The following is a 21,177-nucleotide window of genomic DNA, read 5'->3' on the forward strand; positions in this document are numbered from 1 at the left end:
CTCTCTCGATCCATCGCCAGATGAAAGTTCCTGTGCCATTCTCCTTGGCCTCTCGTCAGCTCTCATTGTCCACCACATTAAGAGAGTCCGGTTTTATCCCATGTTTTTTTCAGTAGCAGTCCAGCTGGCCTTGGTGAGCTCCCAAAAGATCGGCCCCCCTGTCTCAGTGGTTGGGTGCACCCCTCATGGTCCTGACTTCCTTGTTCATGTTCTCTCTCCTTCTGCTCCTCATTATAACCTTGGGAGCTCAGTCCGGTGCTCCAGTGTGGGTCTCTGTCTCTATCTCCATCCATCGCTAGATGAAGGTTCTATGGCGATATGCAAGATATTCATCAGTATGATTATAGGATAGGTTCATTTCAGGTTCCCTATCCTCAGGTGCCCCAATGAGCTAACTGGGGACATTGCCCTGGGCTTCTGGTAGCCATTGCAGGTTCAAGTCTCTTGCCAACCCTTAGGTGGCTCCCTTAACTAAGGTATGAGTTTCCCTGCTCCCCCATCCAACCTTCCTTTACCCCCAATCACCCCGATTCCCCCAGTTCCCCTCATCCTCTCCTTCACACTTTTCTCTCCCCATCTCCCCTCATCCCCATCCCACCCCACCCCCCAAGATTCCCATTTTTTGCCCATCAATCTTGTCTATTTCCCATAGCTGGGAGGATATCTATATGTTTTTCCTTAGGTTTACCCTCTTGTTTAGCTTCTTTAGGATCACAAATTATAGACTCAGTGGCCCCTATCCATGGCTAGAAACCAATTATGAGTGAGTACATCCCATGATCTTCTTTTTGGGTCTGGGTTACCTCACTCAGGATCGTATTTTCTATTTCCATCCATTTGCATGCAAAATTCGAGAAGTCATTGTTTTTTTTTTTTTTTTTTTTTTTTTTTTTTTTTTTTACTTATTTATTTATTTTTATTCTTTTTTAATTAAAATTTCCACCTGCTCCCCATTTCCCATTTCCCTCCCCTCCTCCCAAATATTGCCCTCCCCCCACTTCCCTCCCCCTATCCCCACTCCTCCTCTCCTCCCCCCACTCCATTCCCCCTCCCTCTCGTTACTGAAGAGCAGTCCAAATTCCCTGCCCTGCGGGAAGACCAAGGTCCTTCTATCTACATCCAGAAAGGTGAGCGTCCAAACAGGCTAAGCTCCCACAAAGCCAGTTCATGTATTAGGATCGAAACCTAGTGCCATTGTCCTTGGCTTCTCATCAGTCTTCATTGACCGCCATGCTCAGAGACATTGACCGCCATGCTCAGAGAGTCCGGAATCAACCCATGCTTATTCAGTCCCAGACCAGCTGGCCTTGGTGGGCTCCCAATAAATCAGTTCCACTGTCACAGTGGGTGGGTGCATCCCTCGTGGTCCTGATTTTTTGCTCATGTTCTCCCTCCTTCTGCTCCTCATTTGGACCTTAAGAGCTCAGACCGTTGCTCCAAATTGAGACTCTGTCTCTACCTCGATCCATCGCCAGATGAAGGTTCTAAGGTGATATGCAAGATATTCATCAGTATAGGATAGGGTCATTTCAGGTTCCCTCTCCTTAGTTGCCCAAGGTACCAGCTGGGGACATATTCCTGGACACCTGCGAACCCCTCAAGAGTCAAGTCTCTTGCCAACCCTAAGATGGCTCCCTTAGATAGGATATATACTTCGCTGCTCCCGTATCCATCCTTCCTATATCCCAACCATCCCAATCCTCCGAGCTCCTCCCATCCTCCCCTTCTCATATTTCTCATCCCATTTCCCCTTTGCCCCATGCCACCTCACCCGCAAGTTCCCAGTTTTTGCCCTGGAATCTTGTCTACTTCCCCCTCTCCATGCGGATGACTATATGATTTTCTTTGGGTTCACTTTCTTATTTAGCTTCTATAGGATCACACATTATATGCTTAATGTCTTTTATTTTATGGTTAGAAACCGATTATGAGTGAGTACATCCCATGTTCCTCTTTTTGAGTCTGGGATACCTCACTCAGGATAGTGTTTTCTATTTCCATCCATTTGCACGCAAAATTCGAGAAGTCATTGTTTTTTACTGCTGAGTAGTACTCTAATATGTATATATTCCACACTTTCTTCATCCATTCCTCCATTGAAGGGCATCTAGGTTGTTTCCAGGTTTTGGCTATTACAAACAATGCTGCTATGAACATAGTTGAACAGATACTTTTGTCATTTGATGTGGCATCTCTTGGGTATATTCCCAATAGTGGTATTACTGGATCTTGGGGTAGGTTGATCCCAAATTTCCTGAGAAATCGCCACACTGATTTCCAAAGTGGTTGCACAAGTTTGCATTCCCACCAGCAATGAATGAGTGTGCCTCTTTCTCCACAACCTCTCCAGCAAAGGCTATCATTGGTGTTCTTGATTTTAGCCATTCTGACAGGTGTAAGATGGTATCTCAAAGTTGTTTTAATTTGCATTTCCCTTATCGCTAAGGAGGTTGAGCATGACCTTAGGTGTCTTTTGGCCATTTGAATTTCTTCTGTTGAGAATTCTCTGTTCAGATCAGTGCCCCATTTTTTTATTGGGTTCATTAGCATTTTAAAGTTTAGTTTCTTGAGTTCTTTATATATTTTGGTGATCAGACCTTTGTCTGTTGCAGGGTTGGTGAAGATCTTCTCCCAGTCAGTGGGTTGCCTTTTTGTCTTAGTGACAGTGTCCTTTGCTTTACAGAAGCTACTCAGTTTCAGGAGGTCCCATTTATTCAATGTTGCCCTTAATGTCTGTGCTGCTGGGGATAAACGTAGGAAGTGATCTCCTGTACCCATATGTTGTAGAGTACTTCCAACTTTTTCTTCTATCAGGTTCAGTGTGTTCAGACTAATATTGAGGTCTTTAATCCATTTGGACTTGAGTTTTGTGCATGGTGATAGATATGGATCTATTTTCATTCTTCTACACGTTGACAACCAGTTCTGCCAGCACCATTTGTTGAAGATGCTCTCTTTTTTCCATTGAATACTTTTAGCTCCTTTATCAAAAATTAGGTGTTCATAAGTTTGTGGGTTAAAATCAGGGTCTTCTACTCGGTTCCATTGGTCGGAAGTCATTGTTTTTTACCGCAGAGTAGTACTCTAATGTATATATATTCCACACTTTCTTCATCCATTCTTCTATTGAAGGGCATCTAGGTTGCTTCCAGGTTCTGGCTATTACAAATAATGCTGCTATGAACATAGTTGGACAAATGCTTTTGTCATATGCTAGGGCATCTCTTGGGTATATTCCCAAGAGTGCTATTGCTGGGTCCAGGGGTAGGTTGATCCCAATTTTTCTGAGAAACCGCCACACTGATTTCCAAAGTGGTTGCACAAGTTTGCAGTCCCACCAGCAATGGATGAGGGTACCCCTTTCTCCACAACCTCTCCAGCAAAGGCTATCCTTGGTGTTTTTGATTTTAGCCATTCTGACAGGTGTAAAATGATATCTCAAAGTTGTTTTGATTTGCATTTCTCTGATCGCTAAGGAGGTTGAGCATGACCTTAAGTATCTTTTGGCCATTTTAACTTCTTCTGATGAGAATTCTCTGTTCAGTTCAGTGCCCCATTTTTTAATTGGGTTAATTATCCTTTTAAAGTCTAGTTTCTTGAGTTCTTTATATATTTTGGAGATCAGACCTTTGTCTGTAGCGGGGTTGGTGAAGATCTTCTCCCAGTCAGTAGGCTGCCTTTTTGTCTTAATGACAGTGTCCTTTGCTTTACAGAAGCTTCTCAGTTTCAGGAGGTCCCATTTATTCAATGTTGCCCTTAATGTCTGTGCTGCTGGGGTTATACATAGGAAGCGATCTCCTGTGCCCATATGTTGTAGGGTACTTCCCATTTTCTCTTCTATCAGGTTCAGTGTGTTCAGATTGATATTGAGGTCTTTGATCCATTTGGACTTGAGTTTTGTGCATGGTGATAGATATGGGTCTATTTTCATTCTTCTACAGGTTGACATCCAATTGTGCCAGCACCATTTGTTGAAGATGCTTTCTTTCTTCCATTGTATACTTTTAGCTCCTTTATCGAAAATTAGTTGTTCATAGGTTTGTGGGTTAAAATCCGGGTCTTCTATACGATTCCATTGGTCGACTGCTCTGTTTTTATGCCAGTACCACGCTGTTTTCATTACTGTAGCTCTGTAATAGAGTTTGAAGTCAGGGATGGTAATGCCTCCAGAAGTTCCTTTATTATATAAGATTGTTTTGGCTATCCTGAGTTTTTTGTTTCTCCATATAAAGTTGATTATTGTCCTTTCAAGATCTGTGAAGAATTTTGATGGGATTTTAATGGGGATTGCATTGAATCTATAGATTGCCCTTGGTAGAATTGCCATTTTTACTATGTTGATCCTCCCAATCCAGGAGCAAGGGAGATCTTCCATTTTCTGGTATCCTCTTCAATTTCTTTCTTCAATGCCTTAAAGTTCTTGTCAAATAGATCTTTCACTTCCTTGGTTAGAGTTACCCCAAGATAGTTTATGGTTTTTGTGGCTATCGTGAAAGGTGATGATTCTCTTATTTCCCTCTCTGCTTCCATATCCTTTGTGTATAAGAGGGCGACTGATTTTTTGGAGTTGATCTTGTATCCTTCCACATTACTAAAGGCGTTTATCAGCTGTAGGAGTTCTTTGGTGGAGTTTTTGGGGTCGCTCATGTACACTATCATATCATCTGCAAATAATGTAAGTTTAACTTCTTCCTTTCCAATTTGAATCCCCTTTATTCCCTTATGTTGTCTTATTGCTATTGCTAAAACTTCGAGAACTATATTGAAGAGGTATGGAGAGAGTGGACAGCCTTGGCGTGTTCCTGATTTTAGTGGGATGGCTTTAAGTTTCTCTCCATTTAATTTGATATTAGCTGTCGGCTTGCTGTATATAGCTTTAATTAAATTTAGGTATGACCCTTGTATCCCTAATCTCTCCAAGACTTTTATCATAAGGGGATGTTGAATTTTGTCAAATGCTTTTTCAGCGTCTAATGAAACGATCATATGGTTTTTTTTCTTTCAGTTTATTTATATGATGGATTACATTGATAGACTTGCGTATGTTAAACCAGCCCTGCATCTCTGGTATGAAGCCTACTTGATCATAATGGATAATTTTTCTAATGTGTTCTTGGATTCGGTTTGCCAGAATTTTGTTGAGGATTTTTGCATCGATGTTCATGAGTGAGATTGGCCTGTAATTTTCTTTCTTGGTTGGGTCCTTGTGTGGTTTTGGTATCAGAGTTACTGTAGCTTCATAAAAGGAATTTGGCAATGACTCTTCTGTTTCTATATTGTGAAATACCTTAAGGAGTATAGGTATTAGGTCTTCTTGGAAGTTCTGGTAGAATTCCGCATTGAAACCATCTGGTCCTGGACTTTTTTTGGAAGGGAGGTTTTTGATAACTGCTTCTAATTCTTCACGACTAACAGGTCTATTTAGGTTGTTCACCTGGTCCTGGTTTAACTTTGGTATATGGTATTTATCTAAAAAAGTGTCCATTTCTTTTACATTTTCCAGTTTTGTGGCATACAGGCTTTTGTAGTAAGATCTAATGATTCTCTGAATTTCCTCTGTGTCTGTGGTTATGTCTCCCTTTTCATTTCTGATCTTATTAATTTGCAAATTCTCTCTCTGCCGTTTGATTAGTTTGGATAGGGGTTTATCAATCTTGTTGATTTTCTCCAGGAACCAGCTTTTTGATTTATTGATTCTTTCAATTGTTTTCTGTGTCTCTATTTTGTTGATTTCAGCCCTCAGTTTGATTATTTCCAGTCTTCTACCCCTTCTAGGTGAGTCTGCTTCTTTTTTTTCTAGAGCTTTCAAGTGGGCTGTTAAGTCTACAATGTGTGCTTTCTCTGTTTTCTTTAAGTGGGCAGTTAGTGCTATGAACTTTCCTCTCAGGACTGCTTTCATAGTGTCCCATAGGTTTGAGTATGTTGTTTCTTTATTTTCATTGTCTTCAAGGAAGACTTTAATTTCTTTCTTTATTTCTTCCTTAATCCAGGTATGGTTCAGTAGTTGACTATTCAGTTTCCATGAGTTTGTAGGCTTTCTGGGGGTAGCATTGTTGCTGAATTCTAGCTTTAATCCATGGTGATCTGATAAGATACAGGTGGTTATTAATATTTTTTTGTAACTGTGAATGTTTGCTTTGTTACCGAGTATGTGGTCGATTTTTGAGAAGGTTCCATGAGCTGCAGAGAAGAAGGTATATTCTTTCCTATTTGGGTGGAATATTCTATAGATGTCTGTTAAGTCCATTTGATTCATTACCTCCATTAATTCTCTTATTTCTCTGTTAGGTTTCTGTATGATTGACCTGTCCATTGGTGAGAGAGGAGTATTAAAGTCTCCTACTATTAATGTGTGCGGTTTGATGGCTGCCTTGAGTTTTAACAATGTTTCTTTTACGTACGTGGGTGCTTTTATATTAGGGGCATAGATATTCAGGATTGAGATTTCATCCTGATGAATTGTTCCTGTTATGAGTAGAAAATGTCCCTCTCCATCTCTTCTGATTGATTTAAGTTTGAAGTCAACTTTGTTAGAAATTAGTATGGCCACACCTGCTTGTTTCCTAGGTCCATTTACTTGATAAGCCTTATCCCAGCCCTTTACTCTGAGTAGGTGCCTGTCTTTGTGGTTGAGGTGTGTTTCTTGTAAACAGCAGAATGTTGGATCCTGTTTTCGTATCCAATCTCTTAGTCTGTGCCTTTTTATAGGTGAGTTGAGTCCATTGACATTAAGTGATATTAATGACCAGTGGTTGTTAACTCCGGTCATTTTTTTTAGTAGTAGATTTTGTGTGTTTCCCTTCTTTGAGATGTGCTGGTAAAGGGTTTCTAGATGTCTGAGTTACTGTGGTCATTGTTGGACTCCTTGATTAGTGATTTTCCTTCTATTACTTTCTGTAAGGCTGGATTTGTGGCTACGTATTGTTTAAATTTGTTTTTATCCTGGAAAATTTTGTTTTCTCCATTTATAGTGAACGAAAGCTTGGCTGGGTATAGTAGTCTGGGCTTGCATCCATGGTCTCTTAGTTTCTGCAGTACATCTATCCAGGACCTTCTGGCTTTCATGGTTTCCATAGAGAAGTCAGGTGTAAGTCTGATAGGTTTACCTTTATAAGTAACTTGGCCTTTTTCCTTTGCTGCTCTTAGTATTCTTTCTTTATTCTGTATGCTTTGTGTTTTGATTATTATATGGCGAGAGGATGTTTTTTTTTGATCCAGCCTATTTGGTGTTCTGTATGCTTCTTGAACCTTCATAGGTATATCTTTCTTTAGGTTGGGAAAGTTTTCTTCTATAATTTTATTAAATATATTTTCTGGACCGTTGAGCTGCGCTTCTTCTCCTTCTTCTATTCCTATTATTCTTAGGTTTGGTCTTTTTATTGTGTCCCATATTTCCTGAATGTTTTGTGATGAGAATTTGTTGGCCTTGCTGTTTTCTTTGATCAGCGTGTTTATTTTCTCTATGGTATCTTCAGAATCTGAGATTCTTTCTTCTATCTCTTGTATTCTGTTGGTTATGCTTGTTTCTGTAGTCTCTATTCGTTTACCTAGATTTTCCCTGTCCAGCTGGCCTTCTGTTTGTGTTTTCTTCTTTGCCTCCATTTCAGTTTTTAAGTCTTGAACTGTTTCCATTATCTGTTTGATTGTTTTTCCTTGGTTTCCTAGGGTATCATTCACTGATTTGCTCAATTCTTCAAACTTTCTGTTATACTTCTCATCCATTTCTATAAGGGCATTTTTTACATGCTGTTTAAGGGCGTCAATCACTTTCATAAAGTCAGTTTTATCTACTTCTTCATGATTAAGGTGTTCATGTCCTCCTGTTGTGAGGTCGCTGGGTTCTGGTGGTTTCATATAGTTTTTCAGATTGTTGGGTGAATTCTTGCATTGGCGCCTGCCCATCTCTTTCTCCGAATGCTCCCCTATGGATCTTCTTTTACCGGATCAGGTCTCCTTGCCTACTGATGTACTTTCCCAGTGATGGCACCCTGCAGTGATAGCTCTCCTGGTGCTCCAGTGATGTCTCTCCTGGTACCAATATCAGATCTCCGTGCCCAAAGACGGCAATCCTGGTACCCAGATTAGCTCTACCACTGATGGCTCTCCTGGTGCCAAGATCAGATCTCCGTGCAGGTTGGGTAGTTCGTAAACAAAAGCCTTACCTTGTTTGGTGCAGGCAGGCCCGTGAACCAAAGGAAGTCTCGCCTGCCTACTTGCCCTGAGGATTTGCCCCCAGCGCCAGACAGACTGAGCTGGATGGTGTTATGTGCCCAAAGAGGAAAGGGGGCAGAAGGAAGAAGGGTTCTGGATGCAAGCTGGGTGGGACAAGAAGAGAGAGGCAGTATGCAGGGTGTAGAGCCCCTGCAGGGAGGCAAGGGAGTATATGGTGGGGGATGAGGAACTTCAGAGTTCCCTGTCCAGGGCTGCTTCCGCCGCCGCCGGTCAGGTCACAAACTCACCCCGCTGCTGTCTCTCCTGGTGCCTAGATCAGATCTCCATGCAGGTTGCGTAGTTTGTAAACAAAGGCCTTACCTTGCTTGATGCAGGGTGGCTGGAGAGACAAAGGAAGTCTCGTCTGCCTACTTGCCCTGAGGATTTGCCCCCAGCGCCAGACAGACTGAGCTGGATGGTGTTATGTGCCCAAAGAGGAAAGGGGGCAGAAGGAAGAAGGGTTCTGGATGCAAGCTGGGTGGGACAAGAAGAGAGAGGCAGTATGCAGGGTGTAGAGCCCCTGCAGGGAGCCCAGGGCGTATAGGGTGGGGGATGAGGAACTTCAGAGTTCCCTGTCCAGGGCTGCTTCCGCTGCCGCCAGTCAGGTCACAAACTCACCCCGTTGCTGTCTCTCCTGGTGCCTAGATCAGATCTCCGTGCAGGTTGGGTAGTTTGTAAACAAAGGCCTTACCTTGCTTGATGCAGGCAGGCTGGAGAGACAAAGGAAGTCTCGCCTGCCTACTTGTCCTGAGGATTTGCCCCCAGCGCCAGACAGACTGAGCTGGATGGTGTTATGTGCCCAAAGAGGAAAGGGGGCAGAAGGAAGAAGGGTTCTGGATGCAAGCTGGGTGGGACAAGAAGACTTCATTTAATTTTGGTATATGGTATCTATCCAGAAAATTGTCAATTTCTTTTACATCTCCAATTTTGTGGAGTACAGATTTTTGAGTATGATGTAATGATTCTCTGGATTTCCTCAGTGTTATATCCCCCATTCATTTCTGATTTTGCTAATTTTGATGTTCTCTCTCTGCCTTTTGATTACTTTAGATAAGTGTTTGTGCATCTCGTTGATTTTCTCAAAGAACCAGCTCTTTGTCTCATTGATTCTTTGTATTGTTTTCTTTGTTTCTATTTTATTGATTTCAGCCCTCAATTTGATTATTTCCTGTCTTCTACTTTTCCTGGGTGAGTCTGCGTCATTTTGTTCTAGAGCTTTCAGGTGTGCTGTTAAGCCACTAGTGTGAGCTTTCCCCACTTCCTTTATGTTGGCACTTAGTGCTATGAACTTTCCTCTTATCACTGCTTTCACAGTGTCCCATAGGTTTGGGTACCTTGTGCCTTGATTTTCGTTGAATTTTAGGATGTTTTTAATGTCTGTCTTTATTTCTTCCTTGACCCAGGGATGGTTCAGTAGTTCACTGTTCAATTTCCATGAGTTTGTAGGCTTTTTGCTATTAATGTTGTTGTTAAATTCTAACTTTAAACCATGGTGATCCTATAAGATACAGGGGATTACTCCAATTTTTTTGCGTCTGTGGAGGTTTGCTTTGTTACCGAGTATGCAGGCAATTTTAGAGAAGGTTCCATAAGGTGCTGAGAAGAAGATGTATGCTTTTGTGTTTGGGTGGACTGTTCTATAGATATCTGTTAAGTCCATTTGAGTCGTGATATCTGTTCTCTTATTTCGTTGTTAAGTTTCTGTCTGGTTTCTGTCTGTTGGCGAGAGTGGAGTGTTGAAGTCTCCTATTAGTGTGTGGGGTTTGATGTATGATTTAAGCTTTAGTAATGTTATATATTTTGAAGATCAATCCTTTGTCTGATGTGAGGTTGGTGATGATCTTTTTCCATTCAGTAAGCTGCCTTTTTGTCTTATTGACTATGTCCTTTGCTTTATTGGCTTATCAGTTTCAGGAGGTCCCATTTATTTATTGTTGCTCTCATTGTCTGTTCTACTGGGGTTATTGTTTGGTAATAGTGGTTGTGTATTTCCCTTCTTTGGGTTTTATTGGTGTAAGGTTATCTGTTGCCTATGTTTTTGTGCATGCAGTTGAGTTCCTTGGGTTGGTGTTTTCCTTCTAGTACTTTCTGTAGGCCTGGTTTGTGGATATGTACTGTTTGAATCTGGTTTTGTCATGGAACATCTTATTTTCTCCATTGATGGTGATTGACAGCTTTGCTGGGTGTTGTAGTCTGGGCTTGCATCCATGGTCTCTTAGTGTCTGCAGCACATCTGCCCACTTTCTGGCATTCATGGTTTTGATTGAGGAGTTGGGTGTAATTCTGATGGGTCTACCTTCGTATGTTACTTGACCTTTTTCTTTTGCAGCTCTTAATATTCTTTATTCTATATGCTTTGCGTTTTGATTATTATATGGCAAGGGGACTTTTGTTTTTGTCCAGTCTATTTGGTGTTCTGTAAGCTTCTTGTACCTTCATAGGGATATTTTTCTTTAGGTTGGGAAAGTTTTCTTCTATGATTTTTTCTTTTGAATATTTTTTTCTCTGCCTTTGAGCTGGAGTTCTTCTCCTTCTTCTATTCCTATTATTCTCCCACAAGTTTGGGTCAGCTGTCTCTGTGGGTTTCCCTGTCATGATTTTGACCTCCCTTGCTCATGTAGTTGCCCCGTCCTCTTGTGGACTGGTCTCCTGGAGCTCAGCCTAAATTTTTAATAGTGAATTTTTATCAAAGGCTTACTGGAACTAGAAGGGACTCTTAAGAAATGCATGTGTTTCAGGAAGGTCTCAGAATGGAAGTCATGACAGTTCTACAGAGAGAATTTGTGGAAATAGTAATTTGCACAGTTAATTTTTGCCCTGGTTACTGTTAAAAGTCAAAAATATACAAAAGATTTTATTTTAATAAACACTGAAGAATTACTGGGATAGGATTGATAGTACAAGAAGTAAAATTTAGAGTTTTTCCATTTTCTGATGGAAATTTCATTTTGGAGAGGAGAGTAGTGATGAATTTTGTTCCTTAACATTAAAACTTTTCATTTCTGGTAGTTATAAAACATAGTTTAGTGTGTTCCCCAGGGTACCATTTGTTCCAGAATCAGGTCAAAGTCTTCAGTCAGTGTTAAGTCTTAATAACTACTTTAAAGTCATATTTGTTAACAGATGATTTCTTCTGTTTTTAAATTGTACCTTAAGTTAGTAGATTTTGAACACATTACAAAGATCCTGTTTTTCACCACAGAAATTAAATATATAATCACATTCTTGCTTCCCATGTTTTACATGTGAGTTTAATTTTCTCAACAATACAGTGTTCTTTCCTTTTAGTTCCTACTTGGGTGTTCTTGAAATATTTAGTACAATCTTGCTTTTAAATGTTCTTATTCAATATTGGTTACTTATAAGAAAATAAGGATAGGGACAAAGAATAGTGCTATATATTTCATGAGATACTATTTCAGCCTTTACTGTTTTACTGAGAAGAAATACAAGTTTTAGAAACTGGGTTTTGGGTTTTTTAAACTTAATTGTTAGCTTGAAAGGAGTTATAGAAGAGAAACTTGCCATTTGGTTAGCCTGCTTGATTATGGTTTTTAGGTAATCAATTATAGATGGCAAATGAGAATGTAACATGGAATAATTAATACTTTCTAAAACCAGAATAATCAGGATAATTTTCCCCCTCCTTTTGCAGTCCTGATGGTCAGCCAACACTGCTCCCACCAGAGCATGTGCAAGAGTTAAATTTGAGGTCTACTGGCATGCTCAATGCCATCCAAAGATTTTTTGCATATCATATGATTGAGACCTATGGATGTGACTATTCCACAAGTGGACTGTCTTTTGATACTCTACATTCCAAACTGAAAGCCTTCCTTGAACTTCGGACAGTGGATGGACCTAGACACGATACATATGTTTTGTATTACAGCGGGCACACCCATGGCTCAGGAGAGTGGGCACTAGCAGGTAAGTTCACCTTTGTCAGTTTCACTGTTGTACAATCACACAGAGGCAATAAAGTTCTCAGATCACTGCTTCACAGATGACCAAGGCTATATGATTACTTTTGATTTCTTTGAGATTACCTGTTTCATTTTAGTAAACTGTAACAAGGATTTGAAAATCTTATAGTATTTAGAGAGGAAAATATGTGTTTGATTTGAGACTTATGATCAATCTCCTTTTAAAGTGTTTTCAGAATCATTCCATACCAGTAGTGTCTTTTAGAAGCTGATGAACTATTAACTTTAAGTCTTTAAGTGTTGTAAACACGTCCATAAAACAAGAGAAAGCAGGGAATGAGCAGTTTCATTGTAAGCCTTAAACTCTTTAGTGTTAGTTTAGATTGTTGATGCATTTATATTTTTTAGAGTCCTGAAGGGGAAAAGCTTAAGTTTACTTGCATATAGGAAAAGAAAACAGTTTTTTTTCCCCAAGAGAAGTTCCAGAGAAGTGAGCTTTTATAGTAGTACATGGATTTGTAAGTCTTTCTAACTGTAGTAAAGATTTTATTAGTTTTAGGCTTTATTTTGTGGATTAGTATGTGCCCAGGACATAAAAGAACTTGGAACCTGGTAGGAGAAGCCTTAAGTAATGCCTACGTTAAAGAAAATCATGGACTATATTATGAAAAAGTAAGGTAATTTTCCTATTTTAGCTTGAAAATAATCCATGTAGATTTAATTATATCCGGCCTAGTTTTAAATTCAGATGAAGACAGTAATGGAGTTGTCATGAAATGTAAGTGTAAATGTTGTGATGCTCGATAGTTATTGCCAATTGTTTTGATTTAGTGGTAACCAGGAGACTAGTAAAGCAGACTTCTGGGTATGCTCGATGGCATTTCCAGATAGAATTATTCCTGGAACTGGGGAGAACTTCCCTGAATATAGGTGTGCGATGCAATGGTCTGCAGGGCTGAGTGAAGTAAATATGGGAGAGAGAAAGCCAGCTGTCCCAGGTTACCCCACCCCACTCCGCTTCTCCGCTGCCATGTATGAGATGCTCTGCACTGCCGCACCCTTGCATGAGCACTGACGCCTCTGGACCTGTGAGCCAAATAAGCCCTAGTGTCTTTAAGTTGTTTTTGTCAGAAGTCTTGTTTCATAGATGAAAAGTCAGTCATACCTATACTCCGGTCAGAGAAACTAAGCCTGGTATTGACAGAGCTGCAGTTAAGAACTCCAGAAGCTAACAGCCTCACATAGCAGAGTTTTAAGCCAACTCGAACCCACCAATTTCATGCCTGACTTGTAACTGAGGCTTTATCAGAAATAAAAGCAGCTTTTTTAAAACTTCATTTTTTTTGCAACTTAATATGAAATAATGCAATGTTTGTTTTGGGAATAAAGCAAATATTGGGCATATTTTAAATATCAGTTACTATGCTTAGTATTTGGTAAACAATATTAGATTTGATTTTCATATGAAGTCCTCTGATCACCTTTGTGCCTTCCAGAGGATACAGTGGAAGCTAGAGGCAGCATGTAACTTCCTGTGATCAGCCCCAGGTCTGCCAGACCCCTGAGACATTTTTCCACTGTTCCACGTTCCCACCATCAGCAGGCACCTGACTCCAGGCAAGCATGCTCTGGTTAAACAGAGTTGTTAGAGTAGATCACACATTTTCAAGATAGAATTATATCTATATATTTCAAGATAGAATTATATTTATATATCAGGATATATAAAAGGGAATACAAGAAACTCCTTGAACATAGCTTATAAATTCATTTCCCTAACCTACAGCTCTTGAATGACAATCCAGAAAAGAGTCTTCATGACTACCTCAATTCTAGGAAAGGAAGAGGCGTCTATGTATTTTAACTCAGAGCACCTATAAAAAAATTCGAGTCCATTGAAAACACTTTATAGAATAAAACCTCAGACTAAAGGAAGAACTGATTTTTGTAAATATAATATTTATAAGCTTTGCAAGCCCTGTGTGGAAGGGGGCATAATTTTATTAGATATTCACATATCCCTGTAATTTAAAAATATTACAAGACAGTATTAGGAATGGGATTTTTCTGTGTTGCTCAGGCTTGTCTTTAACACCTGGACTCAAGCACTCCTCCTTACTGCCTCCTGAGTGGAGCCTGGGACTGCAGGTCCACAGCCTAGCACTCAGCTAGTTCAAAAAATAATTTTTGGCCTAACTCTTGTATGTATACTTCCATTAAGGAATTATACCTAATATAAATGTTTTTCAGAATCTTTATATTTTCTTCTTAAATATTTTGAAATTTATATCAAGCCTTTTTAAAAAGTGAATCCTACTCATTCAGCTTATTAATACTTATATCACCTTTCTCTTTTCTGGAAAAAAAAGATAATAATAGATAGTATCTAAATTTGGTATTAAGTTTCATGAAGACTTAGGAACAATTTATGTAAACTTAATTTTAAGATAAAATTATAATTTTTATAAATATCTAGATGTAACATTCTAGAGAAATATCTTTATAGTCTTTGAAATATACTATCAGTAAATTGGCCATTATGCAGTTTCTTTGTTAGCCAAAAAGTTTTGTGGTTTTGTAATGGTTGTAAAGTTTATTATACAAAATAAGATAGTAAATTACAATGGAGAATGGATGGTGGGTGTCCCATAGTATAGTATGACACTATCCTGTCTTATCTTAATGTTCATGGATACAAACTGCCATGGGGCCCTGGCTTGGGCAGCCTGCCTCATTTGAAAATAGTCAGGTTGAGCCGGGGCCATGAACACTCTTCAGATCTGCCTGACTCAAACCTTGCAACACTGATTTTGCCTTGAAATTGAGTAGAACACTCCTGCCCTGTGGAAAATGCTCTAATTTGTTCCAAATCAAATGACAAGGAGCTTTAAACTCTGATAATTTAATACCTATCTCCTCAGCAGCCTTGAAGTATGACCCATTAACACTAGATTTTACTTGGGTTAACAAATTAACATCAAGTTTACGACAATGCTACTTTGGGAAAGAGAACCTCAGTGTGCCTTTGTTCCTTACGTTAACACACACTACATAGAATATGCAGTCTTTGTAGATTTTTGGAGTTTTAGTATTAAAACAGATAATTTTGTCTCCTTGCTTTAGGGCAGTGGTTCTCAGTCTTCCTAATGTTGCCACCTTTAATGCAGTTCCTCGTGTTGTGGTGATCCCCCCACCATAAGATTATCTTTGTTGCTACTTCATAAATTAATTTTGTTGTTACTATGAATTGTGATATTTAACAGTGATCAAGTTAAAGTGTAATGGGACTTTTCTGTCCTAATTGCCAGCTCCCAAATAACCACATGGAAACTTCTTATTAATTAAGAAATCTCAGCTAATCGCTGTAGGCTTGTTTTTAGCTACTTATTATAACTTAAATTTTAGAAAAAATAACCCATTCCTATTCATCTGTGTGCTGCCTGAGGCTCATTTACCTCATCTGCATACTGCCCATTCTGCACCTTTCTGCATCTCATGGCATCTCCTCATACCTCTGCCCTTCTTCTCAGCATTCTCTCTGCCCCCCAAATCCTGCCCAGCCATCAGCCGGTCAGCTCTTTCTTAAGCAGTGAGAGTAATATATATTTGCAGTGTACATCTAGGGAAAATGACTGAAGTAAAAATCCCCATGGAGTCAGGATTTGGCCTGCTCCTAAAATAACATGGAAGTCAATTAGGCTGTTGGAAAGTTCAAATAATATCACTCACAGGGATGAGTTTTATGGTCTAGAAATAATGTTCCAGGTTTTAGGGGGAAAGGGACTTCAGAAAGTAAAACATAAATTCTAGAAGATCTGGGCAGAGCCTGGGTCCTTAGGCAGCAGAAGATCACCAGGTTGTAAACTGTATTCATTCTCAGCACTCCAGGACACATTAAACATCTCCTTTCCTTGAAGAATGCTGTGAGTTTAGCTTTCCAGGCCTCTTCAGTGTCATCTGTGTCCACAGCCCTTTTGTCATTTACAGTTGCTCTACCTAAAAATTTTGGAAAATAGAAAAAAGTATTTTTCTGTTTGGAAAGGAAACAGATTTCTAAATACCCAGTAATCCCTACTACAATAATTTCTGTAGCTAAGCTTCTGTGTTGTGCTTGTCTTCATGATCTAAACATTCCCTCATAAAATTGTTGTAAGTTTTTTTTTTTTTTTTTTTTTTTTTGGCTTTTCGTGACAGGGTTTCTCTGTGTCTCTCAAATTGTTGTAAGTTTTATTTTTTATAAAATATTCTGATTATTCTATAGTTTATTTCTGTTCCCCTTGTTTCAGATTTTGTATTAGCCTAGACTTCGGTGGTAAGAAATATTTATAAGTTCCCCTCTACTCTTATTGTTTTCTTGTGGTAGATTCCTAGAATTAACATGATTGTAACCTTTGGTCATTGAGACAGAGCCAGGGGTGGATTGAGTTTAGGACAGTTGCCTCGGGCGCAAAACTGAAGAAGGAAGTGTACAGTACCTTCATTTTCTGTACTTAGAAAGACGAAAGACTGCCACAAGACTCAGACCTGACAAAAACTTAAAATAATGGCAGGATACAGGCATACAAAGTTTCGATTTTGTATATCAACAGTGAATTCAATCAGGAAAGCATTCCCACTCATAATAGACTCAAGGAAAAAAAAACAAAATGAAAATCTGGGAATATTCCTATTGAAGAAGACAAAGACCACTATAGTGAAAATTATAAAACATCCAAGAAAGCAATTGAAGAAAGCAAAAGAAGATGGAAAAATTCTCCCATGGTCATATTGTGGGACAAGAATATTGTTAAACTGCCATATTACAAGAAAATCTACAGATTTTAATGCAATCCCTCTTAAATACTAATGAAATTCTTTACAAATAAGAGAAACATCCTGAAGTCTGTAAGCGAGCACTCTGTGGGTGAAGCCACAGAAGGGTTTTGCGAGTAAAAATAAAGATTTGTTGAGGCACTCAGCCTTCCAGGCTCTTGAGGGTGGGCAGAGACACAGCAAATGGCAGAAAGCCTTGCGAGTTTTGTGCAGAGCAGGTAGTGGATGGTGCTTGTGAGTCAGAACAGTCTGGGATTTTGAGTAGCTAGAAGTGAGCTTGGAGCTAGCACAACCTGGGAGCTAGCTGGGCATTTGATCTGTTACAGTCTTATTTGAGTTAATCAGGAACTACATGCCCTTGTTTGAGGTAGTCACCTAGTGGGGTTGGGGAAGTAAAGGATGAGGGAAGTAATGACTTTTCCTGGCAAACAGAAACCCACTTTGCAAGATTTCTGATGAATGCTGAGTTTAGGTTTTGTTTGTCTAGTAGCAATTTTTCTGCTTGCCTGATTAAAGTCCAGCCTTAGATGTCCAGTCTGTCATTCAGGACATTGTCAGCAACACTTTCGTTTTGGGAGCCTGCTTTGGACCTAACAAAATTCATGTGAAGACATAAAGACCAAGCAGGCTGAGCAAAAAGTGCAGAGCCTCTAGTATAGTGTAGGAATGTAAACTAGCTCTATATGTAGAGTAGTGACTCTACTTTTCCAATGCTTTTTAGAGTGTTACTTTTCCGTGGCACTTTCCTTCTAGTGATTGAGCCTGGTACACAGCAGTAAACAGAACTTACTGTTTTATTTTTAGCAGCCCATGTGTCTCTTCCTCTTCCTCACCTCTCTTCTTCCCTCCCCATCTTTTCTTCCTTTATTTCTTTCATTATCACATTCTTTTCTCTTAGTGGAGTATTCTGGATGAGTCTGTACTTTTTATTCAGGTGACTTCAGAATCTGGAAGAACTATTCTGTTACTATTTAAGCTGTAGGACCCCTGTAACCACAGTAGCTGTGCAGGCAACCCAGAGATAAAACTGAAAAAGTGTGGATTTGTTCACATTAAGTGTCATTTGTGTAAATAATTATTGAGAGTTATTAATTAATTAGCAGTAGTAATAATTTAATAAAATTGAATTTTCTATTAATTTAAAGTTTCACAAAGTCTTCCTTTGATTTTCTACTATGGAAAAACATAATATGAATGATCATCATAAAAGCCAAGTGGCAGTTTTCATGAGGATTATGAGCTGTCTTTTACTACGCAACTGTAGAATGTTTGCTTTTCTGTATAATTTTACTTTTACTAAATTTATCTATAGTCTCTAACTTATAGTAGTTCAACTTCATAATTTTACAGTAGTGTAAAAAGTAGATGCAGTCACTGCAAGCATATTTTATGTTTTGATACTTTACCATACAAGCAATGTGGTAATCCCGGAATGCTAGGCAGTGTCAGCCAGCCACAGTCACAATGGTGGACAGCTAATGCTTGAATGTAGTGCGTTAGTAGGCTTTGGTGTTTGTGTTTAGAAGGTGCCATATATTGAATACTGTTTCAGCTTACATTGTTTTCATTTTAGAATGACTTTCATCTGTATGTAACCCTATTGTAAATCAAGGAACATAGGTATAGAAATCAATCTCCTCTAGTTACCATAGCATATTTTTATGTAAGTTATAGGTATAAATGTATGTTTTTAAAAGTATCTTCTGGGTGCTGGTGAGATGGCTCAGAGGATAAGAGCACTGACTGCTCTTCCAGAGGTCCTGAGTTCAATTCCCAGCAACCATATGGTGGCTCATAACCATCTGTAATAAGATCTGGTGCCCTCTTCTGGCCCACAGGGATACATGAAGGGAGACTATTGTATGTATAATAAATAAATAAATTTTTTTTAAAAAAATTAAAGTATCATCTGAAAAGACACTTTGAGAGTATCTTTCATTTTTTTGTTAATTGTTGTTTAATATTCTAAAATTTTAAAGGAACAAGAGACTTCAGAAATCACCACTGAACTGGATTTTTCTTGTTCACAGGTGGAGACATACTTCGCCTTGATACGCTTTTAGAATGGTGGAGAGAAAAGAATGGTTCCTTCTGCTCCCGGCTTATTATCATCTTAGACAGTGAGAACTCAACCCCGTGGGTGAAAGAAGTGAGAAAGATTAATGACCAGTATATTGCAGTTCAGGGAGCTGAGCTGGCGAAGACAGTAGATATCGAAGAAGCTGACCCCCCACAGCTGGGTGACTTCACAAAAGACTGGGTAGAGTACAACTGCAACCCCAGCAACAACATCTGCTGGACTGAGAAGGGCCGCACAGTGAGAGCCGTGTATGGCGTGTCCAAGCACTGGAGTGACTACACGCTGCACCTGCCAACAGGAAGTGATGTAGCCAAGCACTGGATGTTACATTTCCCTCGGATTACATATCCGTTAGTGCATTTGGCAAACTGGTTATGTGGTCTGAACCTTTTTTGGATCTGCAAAACTTGTTTTAGGTGCTTAAAAAGATTGAAAATGAGTTGGTTTCTTCCCACAGTGCTGGACACGGGACAAGGCTTTAAGCTTGTCAAATCTTAGTTTGGACACCAAGGAAAGATACTATCGAGAGTTTGTGTTACCATTCATCACTAACTTGCCATTTTTTGTATACTGTATTTTTATTTGTGGAAAATATCTTGCTACTTTTGTAGCTGCTCTCACTGTCTTTTCTTAAGTAATTATGGGATATGTAAGATATTGGGGGTAAGCATGATTTTGTACTAAAAGTATACAGAGGGCCATAAAAATGCTGAATGTAAATGTGTAAGAGATGTTAAAAATAGCAGTGCACTTTCAAGTATGTTTTCATTTCTCTTCAATGAAAAGAAAAACAGCTGTCTGTTCTCTGCACTGGCCAATGAAGAATTCTTAAAGCCTTATTTTCTAGGCATACATTAGAGAACATAGACTAATGTGTTTACTATTTTAAGAAAACTACCAATTTACTTAATAGATGATTCCTTCATGTGTGTGACTCATAGGTTTGACCCCAAGACTGTTTGCAAAAGAATAAACTCTGGGGGCAGGAAGAGACCTGCTCATAATGACTGCTACGTGCCCTTCCTCCATCATACCCAAATGTCTTGGCTATGACCTTTACCAGTACAGCAGAGAAGGCCAAAATGCCTTTGAGATGAAAACATTGTTGATGTAGGTAATAATAAGAGTTTAGAGCCTACAAACTGTTTCTTCATATGTTAGTAAGGGACTCTGAAAATACTGGTATTTTTAAGAGTCTTTCTCAGGGTAACTTATGTTTTCTTAATGAGTAGTATTTCCAATACAATTCCTTCCAAGTAAATTGCCATTCTTTTTACAAAGTACTATTATAGAATAAATGTAGCAATTTCTCATTGACCAGTTCATTCTGTTTTAAGTATCTCTGTGGAGTTAGTGCTCTGCCATGAAAATTATTTTTCAGATCCTATTGTAAACTTTTCTGCTGAAGGTCAAAGGATGGGAACAGATCATTTTTCTTTGTATTTCTGTATTGTATTATGTAAAAAAGTATTCGTGTTGGCAATTTTAGGTAAGCATAATGGTGTGGTTGTAATTTTTAAACTTTAATTCAGTGTTTTGTTGAGGTAAAGTAGGCACTGATCAGGATATCACCTTAAGAGACAGTTTACTTCTTGTTCCCTTCCAATAATACTGACATTCTAAATTTTCATCTTTGAAAGAGGGAATTATAAATTGGGAGATTAGTTTTGTTAAAGTGATGTGACTTCTCGCCATTGAAGCCATTTTCCATCCCCAGAAAGAGGAGTTAATGAAGCTACCATTTTCTACCAACTTGAAAACTGAAGTTCTATAGGAAGAAGTCAGAGCACCAGGGAACTTATATTCCACTATCTATGCAGCATTGCTACAGCCTGACTATTTCTATGTTTGGAATATTGTATTCCTAATACTTTGAATAAAATTTTGTTAAAGATTAAATTTTCATTTAATGTGAAATTAAGAGTGCCTGAATATTTTACTATATTAAAAGTGGAAGTCGTGCGAAATGCCTGTTTCATGTTTGGTGGCAAGTTGATGTGAAAGCATATAGCATTGTGTTGTTTATATTTGTATATTCTAAATGCACTAGTGTGAGGTGTCATTATTCTGTTGAATAATGATGTAGAAAAGCTATGAGCTGAATTTATTTAGTACTTGGCTTCTTAAAACAGTTAACACTGAGCAGAA

At 38.9% G+C, this 21,177-nt stretch overlaps 1 protein-coding gene across 1 annotated transcript in view; it reads left to right on the forward strand.

Moving 5' to 3' along the window:
- Tmem168 (transmembrane protein 168) overlaps nt 1-20,973 on the forward strand; it is a 39,441-nt gene extending 18,468 nt beyond the window's left edge. The window contains exons 4-5 of the mRNA XM_057789659.1: nt 11,867-12,141; nt 18,980-20,973. Of these exons, the coding sequence (XP_057645642.1) occupies nt 11,867-12,141; nt 18,980-19,527 (823 nt within the window). The 3' untranslated portion in view covers nt 19,528-20,973. The remainder of the gene's footprint in view (nt 1-11,866; nt 12,142-18,979) is intronic.
- The last annotated feature ends 204 nt before the right edge of the window (nt 20,974-21,177 follow it).

This window comes from Chionomys nivalis, chromosome 1 (assembly GCF_950005125.1).
Source record: "Chionomys nivalis chromosome 1, mChiNiv1.1, whole genome shotgun sequence".
NCBI classification, from domain to species: Eukaryota; Metazoa; Chordata; class Mammalia; order Rodentia; family Cricetidae; genus Chionomys; species Chionomys nivalis.